The sequence below is a fragment of the Motacilla alba genome, chromosome 1, assembly GCF_015832195.1.
Source record: "Motacilla alba alba isolate MOTALB_02 chromosome 1, Motacilla_alba_V1.0_pri, whole genome shotgun sequence".
NCBI classification, from domain to species: domain Eukaryota; kingdom Metazoa; phylum Chordata; class Aves; order Passeriformes; family Motacillidae; genus Motacilla; species Motacilla alba.
Window position 1 is genome coordinate 109,176,334 of NC_052016.1, and position 19,547 is coordinate 109,195,880.

A 19,547-nucleotide genomic window follows, 5' to 3' on the forward strand; every position below is an offset into this window, starting at 1 on the left:
AAATAAAAAATAGAAAGCAACTCTGCAATAATACTACTTTGGACAATTAAGTTCATATAATGTAATAATAGTTCAGAGTCTTGGCTCTCATTACAATCCACAGAGGCTACTGAAATGGAGAATCTGAGTCCGAGTGCCAAAATCTTTCCACTGCGTTTTCTTAAATGTTCATTGCCTTGAAACGTATATACAGTCTAATTTATACAGCTACTGAAACCTCTGAAGAAACTTTCTGCCAATTACAAAAAAAAAAAAAAAAAAAGAGTTTTCAACATAAAAATTCCTTGTGGTAAGGATAAATTGCAATCCAGTTCCCTTTAGATCAAGAAGATTTTTTGCTAATGACTCCTCCATGGCCCAAATATTATTCACTGCTTAATATAAGAGCTGCTACAGGATTCCATGAAAAATAACCATTTAAATCTCTAAAAATATTTCACCAGGCCCACAGGCCTAAGTACACAATGATATAACCTTTTGGTTAAATAGCCAGCCTACCTTCCTTTCAGCATCTTCCCTGAATGCAATTAACAGGGTTATTAAAATTTCTTCAGGCATATTATAAACTAAAGAACAAATAACTAGTCTTTCTCCTTATGTTCTGTACTCGGTATAATAATTTTTCCATAGTGGAAAGTTCTAGTTTGTATTTTCAATGCCTCGTTCAAACAAATTGAATGGATTGAAGTGTGCATCTCAAACTATGTGCAACCAATCCTAGAGCTATCCTATTGCCCAAAGGACTGCACATTTTGCTTCCTGACTCCAGCAGTTTACTAAAGCCCCTTATTCATTCTTTTCTTCACTTAATCTTGAACTTTTTTTATTCATAATTTCTTAATTATGATCCTGTAGAAGCAGATGAAATTTCTGTCATTTAAAAAAAAAAAAAAATCAAGGATGGAAAAAACCATCTGAATCAAAATAGAAAAACTTCCCAATGGATTTTATCTATTACATTTGGTTTGGGGAAACATTATTTTTTAAAGCATTTTTTGATTTTGAAAATCCTTGAAATTTCATTTCTCCAGTAAACCAATGTTTAGCTGACGTCTACAGAAACTCCAAAGCACAAGCATTTTCCGTAAGTAAGTTTCTTTCCTTTGTCCTTCAGTCCATTATTCCAGATTGGCACCTGCTCTGCAAGACTGCATATTGGCCATTTATTTCATTGATAATAATTCTGACAGAAACTAGGAAGCTGTGCAATCTTTATTAAAACTAACAGAAATGTCCTTAAAGCTCAGAGGAGCTCTACAGAAGGAAATTTAACTAATGGGACACAGAATCTTGATCTTGAATTTCATGCCAGGGCAATTCTTCCTTAGGAACTGAACTCCCATAGACAATAATTCTTTCCTTTCACATCCAAGTATGCAATAAATTGTCAATACAGAATTTTAACTGCTTCTTTGGGGAAGTCAAGTACAACTGAATCACAGTTCTCCATCTTATCTGTGAAAACTGCATTCCTGGATGGTGGAAGGAAGGAAGGAAGTTCTCCTACTCACACTCTTTTAAGCTATTAAATCTCTCAGGCTCCCACCACTGCAGCTGTCTGCTGTATAATTTTCACCGTTAGATCAGCTATACTCAGGCCAACTCTCAGTTGAATGCTGACTTTTTTTTTCTCTGCATTGTTTTCAGCTTTATGTCCAGTTTCCTTGCTCTTGCCTCCTCTAAATGCTGAATCAGAATTATGTTTTCTCTACAAGGAAAATATTCATTCTGTTCAAGGCTTTCTTGTGATACACAAAGGAAATTGCCCCAATGACACATTAGACATGCACCTTCTCTGCAACTTCAACATGGCTCTACATCTCCTCTCTGCCAAGATTTTTCTGCATCTTTGTAGATGATGTGAGATTTGTAGGATAAATAGGAAAGGTGAGAGCAGGGAAACCTCAGGGAAAGCTCTAACCTACAGCAGCCAGCGCAGAAAGTTTCACTCTTGCTGCTGGAACAAAGGTGTGCTGTGACTGGCAACAATCTGAGCTGTTCCCCTTTCCTTACATACCCGGCAGATGCATGGCCACAGAGCCTGGAGAGCATGGAGAAAACCTCTCCTGCAATGATACTCCTGTGGCTACCACTGGGCTGGAGGAAGGCTTAGGAGATATCTCTCCTCTTTGCACCATGCCTCCAGCCCCTGATAAAAAGCATATTTAAGCTCTGCTATTCCACAGTTACAGCAGAGGCATACCCACATTTTACACTCAGGACAAGTGAAAGGAAAACACAAAGCTCTACTACAGGGGAATTAACTATTGCATCTAATATTCAGCAATTGAACTGAAATGGTTATCTAACTATATATTTGACTAGATTTAACAAATTCATGCCAATTATGTACCTACCTAACAAGCACAGCAACCCTGATTAGAATTCACTTCAAACAAGACATTGCCAAAGAGTTGTAAAATATTTAACCAAGCAATGAAGCAGTGGCACCATTTTGGATCAGTGGTAAACTGCAAACCTCTTGTCACAACTCACTGGATTTGAAAGGAGGGGAAATCAATTGTCTATTTGAAGTCAAATTCGACCTAAAAAACCATAGTTTTATCCTGCGAATTATTTAGCTTGCTTGTGAGTTTGTTCTGATTTCTGAAAAAAAATACTGATACAAAAGAACAAAATGTGGGAGCACATTTATCTAATAATAGAAGGTATGAACAACTTCAAGTAATAGAAAGAAGATCCATACTTGGTATTTAAAGTCATTCATTTTTTACCTCACTGTATCTTACTGACAATTTTTTTTCTTAATTTAAGTGCTTGAAGAAAGTGGGTTAGACAATCCCTCCTTTTTAAGGATCCTAGCTTAGGGATGTCTCCCTGCCCCTTCTGCGAGCCACAAGGTGTTTACAGGTCCAATACCAGACCCCACCATAGAAACCATGTCACTGGAACCAAAGGTATGGAGCTGAGTCAGGAGACGTTTAGGTTGGACATCAATGAAAGTTTCAACAGGGTGGTCGGGCACTGGAACAGACCCCCCAGGGAAGTGGTCACAGCAACAGCTCAACAGAGTTCACCAAGTGTTTGGACAATGCTCTCAGTGCGTGGTGTGACGTAGGAGTGTCCTGTGCAGGGCCAGGAGTTGGACTCAATGATCCTGATGGGTCCCTTCCAACTCAGCACATTCTGTAATTCAATCTTCTGTTCAGTGTGAAGGGAAATACCCCCCTTTTTGGAGAAAGACTCTGCCAAAAGAAAAGACTGTAGGCTGCTAATCTGATTGCAAGGTTGAACTTGCCACCCTCCCCTTTGTTTACTCCGTGTCTGATATTACCACCAAACAGCACATTCACAATTCTCCCTCTTGCTCTGGAAGGGAGAACGCACGCTCCTGAAATTCTGGTCATCCACCAGCTGATGGATAGTAGCATCCACAAGCAAATCTGCCACATTCTGAGTTCCCCTTCACAGAGCCACAGAGCAGTAAATGCAGTTCCCACCACATAGGTCAAACTGGTTCAAAGATGCCTGAGACAGCCAGGAAGGGTGACCTGCATTTACATGTGCTAAACCTGATCTATCTTTAGCCTATGTGGAGCACTGTGGCCAAGTCGTAACAGCAGCTCAAAATAAACTCCTGTGACTAATGCATTCTTTCTTCCAGTTCTCTTTAAAATTACTATCAAACTCTAAGAACACCTAATTTTCTTAATCCTGCTCAATATTGTTTAGAAGAAAATAAAAGTATACAGTGAATGGGAGGAAACAGAAAGGATAAATGGAAGGGGAAGAGGTTTGAAAAATTAGTCGTCCTCAAAATAACAGTGCAGAGGATTTAATGAAAATAACCACTGACATGGTGTGAACTGTGGCAAAATATACAACTATATAACATATCGTGGCATATTTCAAAAAGCCTTAATAGCTCCTACATTTTATCTTGTTTCAAACTTATTTCTTTGGCTTTATTTGCATTAGGTGTAAGAATATTTTTACTTTGGGAAATAAGCTTTTCTAAGAAATAAGCATTTCTAAGTAAATCTGTGAATTTTTAGGTTAGAGGAAAGGTATACAGAGATACAAAAGCAAATCCCATTAAGGTATCACAAACATCCACATTTGCACAAATGGGTGATAGTGGTAGAGGGAAAAAGAGACTTTGAATTTCTGAGTTTATATTTGGATTTGTCAACCTACAAGTAAAACTTATATCTACTGGCACTTTTCTACAACTTAGAAAGGAATTGATAAGGAAAAGTAGCTTTAAAATCTAGTGTTACTTTGGAGTGTCAATAAGTTTTCCAAAAGTTTGAGTTATAGATGGGTAAAACAACTGCCTTTAATCACACAGAGCATATGTATGCTTGGCAGCTTCGGTATTAAAGTTGCTTCAAATGTAGGATCTTCATTTTGTGTTTAAAAATGAATGTGGATTTAATACTTACTGTGTTTTTCTGAGAGACCATATCCTGTGGGGGGAAAAAAGATAATAGAAATGTTTATTTGTTTTTACTGTGAATTATTATTTCCAATAAAAACCACTGCTATACATACACATATATATATGTACGCACACAAATGTGTTCTTCACAGCATAATCCAGATTTCCTGCCCCAGTAAATTCCCAGTAAAGGGACAGAACAACATCAAGAAGAATCTCAGAAGCTCAGGTTAGGAAAAAAATTAACAATTCAGCGAAAAAACCTACTTTAAAAAAGTATTCAGAAAATAAAGAAAGTTGTACTTAGCAGTAACTGCAGTTTCTCAGACTGGGCACACCCAGTCACTCTCTGAGCATTTGTGAGGCAAAGGCTTTCAAAGCTGGAGGGTTTTTCTCTCTGAAAGAGTATAATTCACACACCTAAGCCCCTTTGTTACACAGATTGGTACACACCAACATATTCCTTCTACATCCTAATTCTTCTCACCTCAAAATCTAAGGAGAGATACTGAAACAATGAAGCAGATGATAAACTAACGGGCATGCAAACCAGACCTCAGTGATATCTAGTTGCTGATAAGTAACCTCTTCTCTTGGGTGATGAATTATACCTTCAATGAACACGGCTTAGTCCAACTAAGAGGTCAGGTAAGCCACGCTACAAATATTAGACATAGACTTGTTTCTAATCAAGGCTGTCAATACAGTTGAATTAAATGTGCTCTGACAACCTGAGATGATTCTGATTGAGCAACTTCGTATCTGACAGCCTGAAATCCACTTGGATAACCACTGCACAGCCCATGCCCATGCACCCATTTCCTCAAAGACAGGGGGCAAAAGTATCAGGGGGCATTTAAGAGGTTTAGCTTTATAGATATGACTCTCTTGAAACCCAGATTACATCTTCTTTTATATCCTCAGAACTAGGTTCTTTTGAAAGAACATTGGTAAACCTCAAGAGACAACTCTTGGGACAATTTCAGGATGGCTACAAGATAAATTGTATGAAGTCAGGTTGCCAGAACTTCACAGATCTTCAGCAAAAGTAACAGCTGTAACATCAATATTGCCTTTAAAACACTCAGGCTGTGCACCATTTTTAAGAGGGTGCACAGCAACCTAGGTCCAAGTGAAGTAATACAATTCTGAACAGAAATGAACCCTGACTAAATGGCTCATAAACTTCAGAATAAAGAAACACCATCAGAGGATCAAAAAGGTACCAAAACCTAAATGGAATTTCTAATTAGCCTAAACTCCTTAAGCCAAATAAAATACTTAATAACAAAAGTGATGGAAAGCTTAGACAGCTGAAATACTACATATCTGGAAACTAATGTCTATCTAGCTAAGCAAGTATCTCCAACAGAGCTTTATCTACTGCAGCTAAATCTTTCTCAATAGGGGGAAATTAACTCTTCTGAAACCATCCAGCACCTATGACGGGAAATGTGTCATGAACTGTTCTTTGAAATACCCCATGAACAGTCCCTGCCTATCTTCTGAAGTATTCCTTAGAAAAGCATATCAGCATATTTGAATGCTATCCACACTGAACTGGGGCTCGATTGCTGAAGAGATATCAATGACAAGAGAACACTGAACCCAGTCTCAGTGTCCAGCTTAAACAGCTTAAATGTCCTAGCTGGTTCCAGCAACTTAAATCAAGTCTTATGATCCCATCTAAGATATGCTATAGGCCAAGGGGGTTATGCAAGTAACTGAAGGACAAGTAAGATATCAGTGCCACTGACAGAGTTCCTAGAAGAAGAAAGATGAAGGCAGATAATAGTTTTTCTGGCCTTAAGTGACCCCGTCACATTCTGGTGTTCCCCAGTCCCTGGACTTGAGAATTACATTATTAGAGAAAAAGCTTTAGAACTGACAGTGCAAAGACTTGCACGGTCTGGCAACAATCAGTCTGAACATCCAACCACAGATGGATGTAATCCTGGAGATTCTTCAACACTCCAGTTATGGAGCAGGGCTTGAGTGGGATCTTTGGCACGAAGTGCAGAAATCAAAGCCAATATCCTCACTGGGCAGCAACGAATAGAAAACAACTAGCTTGTGCTTCCCAGACTTGGGCACATCCTTGGGAGAACCAAGTTGATCAGACAGCATGTCCAAAGGAGAGCAACGAGGCTGGTGAGGGGCTTGGAGCACAAGCTGTATGAAGAACAACTGAGGGAGCTGGGGTTGTTTAGCCTGGAGAAAAGGAGACTCAGAGGTGACCTTATCACTCTCTTCAGTTTCCTGAAGGGTGGCTGTGCTGAGCTGGGATCGGTCTCTTTCTCTGGGCAACAACAGACAGAACAAGAGGACACAGTCTCAAGCTGTGCCAAGGGAGATACAGGCTGGGATTAAGAAGGAAGTTTTTCACAGAAAGAGTGGTCAAATACTGGAATCATCTGCCCAGGGAGGTGGTGGAGTCACCATCCCTGGATGTGTTTAAAAAAAGACTGGATGTGGCACTTGGTGCCATGATCTAGTTGAGGTCTTGGAACATGGGTTGGACTCGATGATCTTAAAGGTCTCTTCCAACCTAGAAATTCTGTGATTCTGTGATTCTGTGAACATCTGAGTGACAGCATAAAGAAAGACAAAAATGTGTTAATGAAAAATAAAAATGTTCATGAAGCATTTCATGGCAGTCAGGTACATTAGCAGTAGTGGATGAAAAGCCAAATGCCTGCCCACCCTCTTTAGATGGAGGAAAAGAGGACATGCCAGTAATACCTTAGCGTGTATCCATACGGATAATCTCACTGAGCAAAGAGCATGACAGGCTCCAGCTCCGAGTTCTTGGGACTCTAGGCCACATGGAATGTGAATGTGTATGTGGACGACCAAATGAAGAAAGGAAGTATGGGTTATAGACACATGAGAGCAAAACCAAAGACATTGAGAGCAGAGAAGAAGAATGAGAAGCCGTGACAGAACAGAGCTTTTCCGGGGAAAAAAGAGACTTAATATTCTTGCAGAATCAAGAGAGGTTGGAGAACTCCAAAAAGGATTTTTGGACACTAATGGCGTAGAAAAAAACGAAGTAGCCAGGGGCAATAACTCAAAATAAGGAAAAAAACAACAAAGCATGAACAATGTTTCTCTCAGTGAAGGTAGCAAGAAAATGGATGATAATAAAAGCAGAAACAGATGATATAGAGGACAAAAGTCTAAACGTGATGTAAAATAAAGACAACCTGCACTGAGAAAGGCAGAAACATCCACAATATATGACTTGCATCCAGAACAGCAATTTCAGGACTTAAGTGTATAGCATGTATTATCCTACTATAAAAATGAACAACAGCCCTATAAAAAGATTTGGTGAGGATGTCTTTTCCTATCTTCAAACAGCAATAAAAAGGAGATTCGAGTAGTCTTAGCTAGTCAGCACCTAGGAAATACAAACCTCATCTGACAGAAGTGCTTACATAGGAGTAGGCTGCAATACAGCCCTTGTTCAAGTTATTATTATACAGGCTATAATTTTTTTTTGTTACATGTAGTCTAATTAAAAGAGGGAAAGGAAGGAAAAAATCGGACCCGTACTCTCAATTCCAAGTCTAACTACCTGAAGCAAAATCAGCACCACACTATGAATCTTTTCTCACAGAAAAAGCATTTATTTCTTCTATTATTACTGGTTTTGCTAATAGTTGCTTTTTCTTGGCAGGATTTAATTATGTAGCTATCAGGAATTACATTAAATGTAAGTTTCAAAAAAACACAAACATCTGTAGGATCAGGTATACAGATATTTCTGAAAAGCACATTGTGAAGTGAGAACCTTACTTTGAGAGACTGAGCAGTGTCAGCATCAGTGTCATGGTACAGAATAACATTATTGGCCATGTCAAAGCTTTCACGCACGCCAAGGTGGTAGAACAGAGATGGTTGCTTGGAAATATCACTCATGTCCACAACTGCAACATCTGAAATGAGAGAAGTGGAAGAGAGAAAGCTAAAAAAAATAATAATCTTCAACCCAATTTTAATCTTACACAAGATTTAAAACAAACCCTGAAATTACACACAGACACTGGACAAAGTCAACATTTTCAATTAAGGGTCATTTTCTTATGAGAGAAGAAAATTTTACCCTTCATATAAAAAATAAGAGCCACTCATGAAATTATCACAGTGTTACACTAACTGCGAGGCTGAGTTTATCAATCCTGCTTAAGGTTTTGAAATCATAGCATCAGGAATGCCTCGGGTAAAAAAGCAATTTTGCACTTGCTCCCTGAGGCCTGACAGCATGAATACCCATAGGACAGAAGTTTCAAATATTCAGGATGGAACATCTAAAAATAGTAATGTAAATTAGAAAAACAGGGAAAACTGTGAGACCAAGTTTATTTTGAGAGGCTGAGGTTTGAAGAATGGGAAATTACTCTGAAAATTGACTCTAAAAAGCTACAGGCAAGATATTCAAGATATGGCACTGTAATGAGGGAATTCAGTCACAAGTAGCCAGAGCAAGACTTCCACTGCTCTTCTTTACTGCTCCAGTCAGAAATGAAAGTCAGAAACACAAGTAAGAACATTTACATCTGTGCAAGAAGAGCTGTGCAGAGAGCTAGTGAGAAACATCCCATATTATGCAGAACAGCTGAGATACAGACAAAAAAAGATTCTGACTTCATCATTTCGTTCTCATATCAACCTAAACAGCAATGCAGGAAGAAGGGGTAACCAGAGAAGAGGACACTTAATGCTGAGTTTTTATTTCTTGACCCTTATATCCTATATATTCCTAAGAAAATTTTGCTTTAAAGTTTTTTAGAGGTCTGTATCTAAATGTCTGTCTGCTTTCACCACTTTGGGATAGATGGATGAACTGAAATCCAAAGTATTCATAAGAAGAGAGCCTTAGCATTGAAACCACAGGGGAGTCTGAGGTTCAAAACAGATTCCAGAGACTCAGTGCAGCTGGGCAGTAAATTCTACAGCTCTGAAGGGGTAACAGACAGTGCCTGGTACATGTGGGGAAAGACAGAAGGGTGAGCTACCAGTAAACAAGAAATCTAAAAGCAGATCTGATGGCTGAGACCCAAATGCAGCAGCCAGTTAACCTTGGTTGCATCACAAGAATCAATACTCCATACTTAGTAGGCAGTTTCTTGGAAAAACCTGCCACAAATATATGCTCCTGTACAATTCCTTCAGCCCATTCTGACACACCACATGGAGGTCAGCCAGTCCCTTGGATTACTATGAGACCCCTGTTAAAGCACAAGGAACATTTTGAGTCTGAAGACCTGCTTTAAGACCAAAACATCACTGTTCAGGAGCAAAACCAAACAAACATTAAAAACCCCCAAACCCCAAAATATCCCAAACCCCAACAAAACACACAAAAAAATTCAAATGCACCTCCCTCCCGCACCAAAGAAACAAAATCCCAGCACAAAGTCAAGGCATAAGAAAATCCCCTTATTCATATAAAATTAAAATCCTGCACCATCTACAGATGATCTTTCCAGTTCCAGTGTTTAGCCAGCTGTCTGCAGCATGAATAAAATTCTCAGTGTATTGCACACCATAGTGTTATGTAAACTGAGAGAGCTTGAAGAAGTAAACACCAGCTCCAGAAACTCAATAGAGTCAAGATTACTCCAATATTGCAAAATCCTTTTGGAAAACATAAATTATCTATAGAACAAATTTAAGAGAAACGAACAAGCAGACTGAGAATTAAATACCATCTAGGGAAAAAAATTAGGAGCTTGGATGGTTTTTATTGCTTGTATAAGAGTGTTTTTGGGGAATCAGCATACTGTGAATTTAAAATCATCATCATCCTGGTAAGGGAATTCAGATAATGCATTCTTACAGTGCACAGATATTACATTTTACAATACAATGAGAGCAATGATTTGTAGCAGAGTTCATTGAAACAGGGCTATACACAGCTCATTGCCACATCTGGTTGACAACTGAAATTTGTCTTCTGTTAATTGCTGCTCCATAGCCATGTAAGTGGTATCAAAAGCACATGAAATGGACACAAGAAGAGAAGTAAGCCCCTCCATTTAGAAGAGTAGTTATTCATCCCTTAGATATTAATTCACGCATGATTAAAAGATTTATGAGAACAGGTTTCCCTTGCTTAATTCACACCTCAGAAACACAGGCGTGAATAAGACAAAATAAAAATCAAACAAAATGCAGAGTAGTAGAGATGAAGATGTGTCACAAAAATATGTATGCAAGTTAAAAAAAGCTCCAGGAACACAACTGAGTGGATTCAGTTTGAGCACAGAAGTCAAGGAATGCCACAGAAGTAAACGACAGCAGACAGAGGCAAAGTGCTCCTGGCTGTGGGCTAGAGCAGAGATGACAAACTGCATTCCTTTGGAGCTCTCCAAGTCCTCCAGGAGTAACAGCAGCAGGCTTGGAGCAGGGAGGAAAAAGATCTACTTACAAAGCAGCTTTACTAATGTGCTAGTTAATGCAGCACGGGGACAGAGGGCCCATGAAATTAATGCACATTTGGGTGGAGAAAATATGACCCACAGTAAGCACTAATAAAAGCAGTGGATCCCTGGGATGCACCCAGTGCATGGGGTGCTGAGAGTGCAGAGCTCAGTGTCACTCATGGCTGGGTCTAAGCACGCCCCTGAGAACTACTGTTTTCAGGGGTACATCTCTCTTGGAGTAAGGCAGTTTTGTGAGTCATGTAATGAACAAAGCTAGTATGCAACACCAAAAATACTTCTGTTTCAGTTATCTTGCATTTTTCTCATAATTTACGCTAAAATTCTTCATTTACAGTTCTTTTAAAAACAAGATATGTAGCCCTGCACTTCAACCGTGCATTTAGAATGGCTGATAAGAGAGATAAGAATTTCCTTAAACTTGCAGAGACACATTAAAAGTAAAGACTTCAACATTAGTATGGGCTTTGCAAAACTTGATTTATGAATAGAAACATAAGTCAATCAGAGTTCATTCTCAACTCCCACTCTCCATAACAAAAGAGCCTGGTCAGCCAAATGTACTTCTGGACTTCCCTTGACAAATTTAGGTTCAATCTCCAGTACAGACAGGGGTGAAGCAAAAGCCAGTGGCAATTGTTATCAAATCTTATCACACATGAGGAATGTTAAGTGATAATGAAATATTTCACACAGGTCTAAACCACCAATGGAGAGGGTTTCCCAAGTTCAGAAGGAAAGAGAGCAGGGGAAGGTACAGCCCCTCTGGAAAGACAGAAGGCTTCCAAGTGAAAATCTGTACAATGCATCCACCAGATGCAGTAGAGGCGTGGGGATGTGCTTAATGTTGCATATGACCAATTTCAAATTATTCTGGAACAGAATATTTAAACTTTTGGCTTCCTTTTCTGCATTAGCAACTCGTGTTCAAAAGAGCATACCCATAAAAATGTGTTCTCCCTCATTTCTTCTTAAGCATAGCATGTCTTTTCAACTCATTTTATTCTCTAGAAGCTGCCCATTAAACAATTTTCATCCTGAAAGTAGTCAATTTTTGTCATGAACCCAAAAACTGATCTCAATTCATTATGTGATTGCAGTTCATTTGTCTAGGCTTTTGTTTCCACTATAAAATGATTATGGTATGTGTGCATTTGTAGTGCATTAAGGTAATTCAGCACTATTGCTTACACAGTCTTGATTAGGTCTCTGCATTGTTGCAGCAGATGGCACATAATTCATTTCTTCTACCACAGTTTACATATTTTAACACTAATGTGTCTTAGGAGAACAGAGAAGAGACAAATAACTGTGACAACTGAAATGAAGATTAGACATCATTAACTGTGGTAAAATCTGAGACTATGAAACTAATAAATAATTCAACATGGAAAACATTATTAAACAGGTTAAGACCAGAGGACTTATTTCTCTATATCAAAATGCACCTGAAGACATCCTATAATTAATGATCTAAATAAACCACAAGTCTTCACGTGGCTTTTTTATGATCTATGAAATTGTTAGCAAAACCAAAAGGACAATTTAGGCATCAGATTTTGGGATCTGTAAGTTACGAAGTAATAAACAGAAGAAAATTAATAGCCTGAAATATGCTGATCGTTAAATAGATTCTAGGAGGCCTAAGAGAAGAAAAAGGTCAAAAGTCTGCACTGCTTTCAACTTCTAATCTAAGACTCACCTCCACCCAGCCTTATCCATGTGCAGAGCAAGAACCTTACACCATTACTTTGGATTCATTATTTTTCAGCATTTGGAACCTTTCTACACATAACAGATTTCAAATACACCTCCAAACCTAACGTGACAATAGAAATCTTATTGGAGGGAAATGCAGAACTCAGCCCTTTGCTATTCACTAGCACCCTGCAAATTATGAACCTTTACATAAATATTGCTTCAGTTGATTGGCTACTTGCATCATAGTCAATAAGTAAAAAAATATGTAATTCCTTGAAAACCAGTGAAGAAAACTGTCAAATTCTTCAGAAGAACAATACTCCTAAAGAAAAAGAAATTAAAATCCTTAATTCGGGATACACATTAATTTTGATTTCTGCACAGCTCTTTAGAGAAGACAATACCAAAGTTTTTACAGGGAAATAACTATGTTAAAAGCTGGTGTATTTGAAAACCAGGAACCCTTTGTGCTTCCACTTCAGCTAAAACAAATGGCACACCACTCTCAACCTTAATACATCCCATACTCCCAGAAACTGGGAAGCTCAAGGTAACAAAGCACATTTGTAGCAACTACCAACAGAACTGTTGAAGTGATTTTTCAGCACAGTTTGCTATACCAGCAAAGTGTCAGTGCCCTCCATTAGATCCTAGGCACAAGCCAATGTAAGTGTAAAAATACTGTCAATATTTGTGATGATATTATGGCTCTCATAACGAATCAAGTCTCATTTAAATCTTACTGCTTTATAATCATGGTATCCTGTAAAAATCTGCTCACTTTTCTCAGAAAAAAAAATTGTTCCAATTATAATTTAAAGCACCAAATTAAACCCAGATATTGCCTTAGATGCTGAAAGACCCAGGAGATGATGAAGCTCTTTTTTTAAATTTAGGAACTTCTGGTATTGCAATTCAACTTTTTCAAGTTTGCAATATTATAGCATGAACTTTGCTAACATCACTGGTTTGCTATATGGCTAGAATTGGCAATAAAAATAAAAACCAACAAATCAGTAATGATTGGCCCTGCAATATAGATTTGTATATGTTATAATCACATCAAACAGCATTTTAAAAACAACTTCATATATATTTCAGGGTACACTTAGCTTCTTGTAGATTAAAACCAAGTGCTGCACTTCTGTATAAATACTAAAATTAAAATGAACTACAATAGTTCAGAAATTGCTTAGAAAGCACCTTAAGAAGATTGTTTAATAAGCTGCAACTTTTGCAAAAGAATCCTAGAGTGGCTGAAGCCTTGACTGCAAATTCCAGCCTTCCTCAGAACAGGAAACACAAGCATGCACACTGGATGTCTGAAACCTTTTGATGCACGGAGGGCACTTCCTTTGGAAATGGTGTTTAGTTCAAAGGCAAAAGGAAGTGATTCAAAGGACAGGAAAAATAAGAATTAAATTAGGTATGAATCCTCATATTAGTGTGGGAAAAAAGATTTCTTTCTGTTCACATATAGTAAGCACTGAAAAAAAAGTGACATTATCAGGTTTTTTTAATGACACCAACCACGAATTGGAGAACAGAATACTTAAATACTGGCCAAATAATTTTGAATTCACTATTTTAAAATTATTGTTACCTTGAGAAGATAACACAGAGAATTCCAGTTCTAATACATTATCCATATACACAGTCTGACTATAAAATGAAGCAAAATCTAAACTTAGTTATATCTTATAGTTGTATCCTATAGTTATATCTTCCTTTCGACAGCTTTAATAGATTTGTCAAGTGTTTTGGGAATTCTGAAAACCTGGGCATCAAGTGGCAAAAATTCTGAAAGGTGCTTTCCCATAGTTTGTCTAGTTTGCTCAGGAAAACACAGGAAGTGTTGTAAATGGTAATTTCAGACGTGTGCTGTTTTAAAAAAATAGAGAAACACCTCTAATTTTTGTTCTCAGACTGAGATTGTCATTTGCCTTTTACTTAATTGTGGCACTACATCTGCACACAGGCTTTATGTTATGAAGTGATTTACTAAAGAGAAAGGCCAGCACACCCCAAAATGTGTCACTTCTCCTCCCACCAAGCAATATGGAAAGCAACCTCGTAGTACCTAACAATTATAATGTTATGAAGTGATTTACTAAAGAGAAAGGCCAGCACACCCCAAAATGTGTCACTTCTCCTCCCACCAAGCAATATGGAAAGCAACCTCGTAGTACCTAACAATTATAAAAGCCAGCAGACTTATAACCACAAACACAGAGGGGAAAGTCATAGCTCTCTTTTGCCTTTCTTCCTTTTTATGTGTCAAATCTTGCTCTGGAAACCAGCTTCCCATCCTCCCCTGTGAAACTGCTCTGCTCAGCGAATGTGGATGCGGAGTGCTGAAGATGAACTGGGTATTAGCTGAGCAGCAGCAGCATTCTAGACTAAGGAAAGCTTGCTGTTAAATAACTTTCCTGAAAGGACTAGGCAAATCTTGAGCTCTGCTATTACCAGGAAACAAAAAAAAAAAACAAAAACTTTAACATTTTCAGATGAGCCTTTCCACCACCCAGAAGCATTGCTAACTGTAGCAATTCAAATTATTGCTTTGCTCCACTTAACACACAACACATCAACACTGGCAACGTCCCACCTCCAGAGACAATTCTGGGAGCAGCTGGTCTTTGTGTGGAAAGCAGACACATCCATGTAAAGGAAGAAGAAGAGGAGGAGGAGAAACAGCTGACAACCAAACGTGTTTCTATCCACAGCATTTGGGTGATGATAGAAAGTCCTTTCATGTGGCCCAGCAAGGCAGCTCCTCCTTCCTGTGCACATGAAAAGTTCAGAACACTCAAACTCAATCCTCTCAGCTCCCGGCACAAAAAGCTGAAAGAATGCAGAATGGTTAAAACTTACCAAGAAAAGTTGTAGTGCTTACAGTCTGATTACAGTCTGAAAGTGGAGGTAAGAAAGCTGGAACACTTTTTTTTCCTGTATAGATAACAGGAGTGCCTCAAACAGCTTCCAGCAGTGAAAGCCCTGGGAGAACCCCCACTGGCCTGAAATGGCACAGGAATGAGCACTTTTTGAACAGCCTTGCTGCAGGTGATGAAATGTGAAGTGCAAAGAAGCAGAAAACAGAATAATCCAGTGCATCAAAAACAGAGGCACTTGTAGCTGGAGTGAAACTAGTGATGAATGCAACCAGCACAGCACCACGTAAACAGAGCCTGACAGCATTCTAATGCAGATAAAGAATATAAAACCCATATTTATTTTAAATATTTGGTGGAATCATAACTAGACAGAAACTTCTCGTTCTTGAGATCAGCTCTCACCTGTAGCCTTTGGTCCTTCTGATTTCAAATTCTACCTTTGGCAACATCTGAAAATTTTAGTCTTAGGCTATCTTAGCACTGTATAACATCATAACATTCACTGGCAATTCCTATCCAGCAAAATCAACCCTCAGATGATACTGTGAACATCAGACCATGCAAAACAACAGAACAGCCAAGACTGAGGGGCCAGTGCTCATCTCTGGCTTTTGTAATTCTGTACAAAACCCCCCTTTCATACAAACAACTCCACACAGGGTTACATTCAGACCTGAACACTGCAGCCTGTAACCATGTCAGTGCTGTGGTGTTACTTTACAGATACTGCATCTTTCATCTGTCCTCTGGTACATGGAACACACACTAAAAATAGAATTAGAACATATTTTTCATGCTTCAGTGGCATTTATTGCAACTCAGGAGAAACTAGTATCTAAAACAACTCATTTTTCTAAACCACAACAAAGTATTTGTGCCATATTTATAATTAATACATATTCCTTAATAGCTAAATGTCTGTTCCAAAAATTACATCACCCAAGAAACTACATTTTAGTTGAGAGGAACAGAACAAATTACATCAGGTGGGCAACACTGCCAGTTCTAGGAGTTTATCTCTAGCCTGAATTCTCATTCATTTTTATGGTTTGGGGTTTTCTTATTCATTAGATACATCATCTGAAGCTTTTCAAATTTCTGCCCTGAAATTGCATATTAGGAACTATTTTGTTAAATGGACTTAACAAGAGTCCTTAAACAAGGACTCTTCCAAAAACCTTTGACAGCAAAAGCTTTAAGAAATATCTTAGATACCTCTTAAATACTATTAAATTCACAGCAAAACTAAGTTTCAAACAGGGCAAGACACTGTATTAAAAGAATAGGGCAACTCTACTGATCTAGAAAAGCAAAAATTGTGCCAATAGAATGCCTATGCTTATTATTCTTTTAATGGATCTTCAGGGAGAGTCTTTCAGACTGCCAAATCAGAATACAACCAGCACCCACAAGAACTGGCACAGGAAGAAAAGTAATGCAGTTATTTTAATACAGAGGCATCCAAGCTCAGAATGTGTTTTTAATGCTTTGCACAAGTATGAAGAAGAAAAATATTGTATGAGTGGATACACCTGAAAATAACCTCTCTCAGAAGATAGCATAATTTGTGAATTTTTTGGTCTTTTTTTTTTTTACAGTTGGCAGTTTAGGGAAAGAAGGAAACAAAGACCTAATCCTCAAAGAACTCTTATTGAAATACTGAATTGCAGAAGTTAGGAAATATATAATTCACGATAAACAGTGCATGCCTAGGCTTAGAAATTGCTTAGTATTTTCCATGGCAAAGCTTTGCTTTCAGTCCTTTTTAACTTTGCCAGTCTTTGCTTCAGGTTGTTGGGTTTTGTTTCTTTCTTTCTTCTTTTTAAAAGATTTAATTAAAACCAACTCAAGTAATTTTGAGAGTGTACTGGAGAACTTATTTTTCTGGCCACTGTTAAACATCCTCTCATGCCAAATTAAGCAGCCTTTCAAGCACCAAATCAGAAACTCGTCAGATGGGTGAAGCTGTTTGGAAGTAACTCCTCTCAGCCTCACGAAATGCTGTTCCGAAGCGAAGTTATGGGCACTGAGCTGGTCAGAGTCACAAGGAAGATGTTTGGTCTCAGATGGGCCTGTCATCACTACCTTCACTGTCAGCCCAGAGACAGCAAAAGCACTTTTCCAGCCCCATTCCCCGGATCTGTCAGAAGCCAGCTTCAGGAGATGAACTGCAGCCCAAAGTGCCAGTTTCTCTCCAGTGCCTATGAGGAGAGCCCAAGCAACTGCAGACACCCACACTGAAGGTGTTCAGTGCCACCATGCCCCTTCCACAGAGCCTCACAGCTCTGCTTTGGGGGATTTCATTAACCACTAAGGCATTCCAGACAAGAATTATATAATCTCAGCAGATGCTTCCCTGGATGTGCTCCCACCAGTTAATCAACAAAATGGCCAACGGAGAAGGACTACAGATCTTTCTCATCAGTACTTTACTCCCATTCTCTCTACCTGTGATAGAGGAAACACTGTCACAATTCAAACCCCCACCTAAGATTTCCAGGAATCTCTCAAACACCAAACTCTTCCTTAGTCTTCCATAAATTGAGAGCTCATTTTTGAGTTTACAATGTTGTTTGTTTTGGCACTCACTATTATACAATTGTGGGGATGACTGTTCCTTAAGAGGTGTTTGTGCAGGTACTACCTCAGCCCAGAGTCTTTTCTCTTACTCACATAACCTGTTTAATTACATGGAAGCATTGACTATAACCTCCCCACCTATGGTTGAAGTTTACAAATGAATTAAATTTTCAGCAAAAATGAAATATATACTTCAAGCCAAATATAAGCATTGCATTTCCTTGCAAGACAAAGTCATTAATATAAAAGCTAGTAATAGACTTAACCTTCTATTTTTTTTCCCCTTTCCTACCACAGCTTGTGAGGTCCCAGGAACAACACAACCTCAAGTCTGAAGGAGTTAACTCACAGTAGTGCGAGAGGTCGAAGTCAAAAAGATAATGTCCACACACACTGTCTCTGGAAACTCACAGCACAGACCCCTTTACACAGCCTCCCTTCCTTGAGGAAGGATTGTAAAAATTTACCCATTCTGGGACCACAGTCACAGATCTTTAGTTACCAATCATAATCATATCAGATGGATGCTGCCAAGATCTACACATTGGTAAGAAATGCATTATAGAACTTGCGACATGCACAAGAGATCAATATTTATACCATTTCTTTGTAAAACTACGCTGTTCAAGATCCCAAGTTAGGAATGGAGAGAGAGCTCATTGCTTGCATCTTAGCCTTTTCACTGGTTTTGTGGCTCAGGCAGATGAATGCTTATGGCTACCTGCAACTCCTACCTCCTTCACATGATCCACTGTCTCTGAGTCTCTCTCATTGTCCTGTTCTCCCCTTATCCATCAACCTTTAACTTGGCAATCTCTGGCTAACTCAGTGATAGCACAGTAGCAGACAGAAGCTCTGTCACTGTAGCTAATCAGTCCTGTCAGTGGTATCAGCTACCAGCTTCACACTATTGTCCTGGTAAAGTACTTGAAGAAACTGTTAAACTTACAACAATGGAAAGAAATAACACCTAAAAACTTAATTTTAGGACAACTCACTTTTTACATATTGTGTAACAAAAGACATTAGCATCTGTAACTTAAAAATCCAGTTCTGTATATAATGAAAAAGACTCTAGGTTGAGATGGTACACATCTCTTAGAATCATCCCCACTGAATTATAATCATATTTCATGAGTGCCAAAACAAAGTATTTACATTTAAAAATTACTGTTATTTAAACCTCGTAAACATGCAGCCATAAAAAGTAAAATGGGAAAAAAAGACAAATTAAAGCAATTTGCTATTTCAGATTGACATCGCTCACTTGACCATGTACAACATAAAAAGCAAAAACCATTAATCACTACAAGTTTCAGGATAAACAATCCTTCCTTTGTATATACTGTGAAATTCTCTGTCACAGATTGATAGATAGGAGAGATAGATAGACAGAAGAGATAGATAGATAGATAGATAGATAGATAGATAGATAGATAGATAGATAGATAGATAGATAGTGAGGTCGAGTAAATTTTCTTTTTCTTCTTTTTCATTGCCATTTTAAACCCTATGGACTGG

General features: G+C 38.4%; 1 protein-coding gene across 2 annotated transcripts in view; it reads right to left on the minus strand.

Annotated features, from left to right (window-relative positions):
* The window catches only part of MAP3K15 (mitogen-activated protein kinase kinase kinase 15), an 84,030-nt gene that overhangs the window by 49,675 nt on the left and 14,808 nt on the right, over positions 1–19,547 (minus strand). For both annotated transcript variants that reach the window (XM_038130578.1, XM_038130588.1), the window contains exons 2-3: positions 8,204–8,343; positions 4,407–4,430 (exon numbers count right to left, since the gene is read on the minus strand). In XM_038130578.1, the coding sequence (XP_037986506.1) occupies positions 4,407–4,430; positions 8,204–8,343 (164 nt within the window). The remainder of the gene's footprint in view (positions 1–4,406; positions 4,431–8,203; positions 8,344–19,547) is intronic.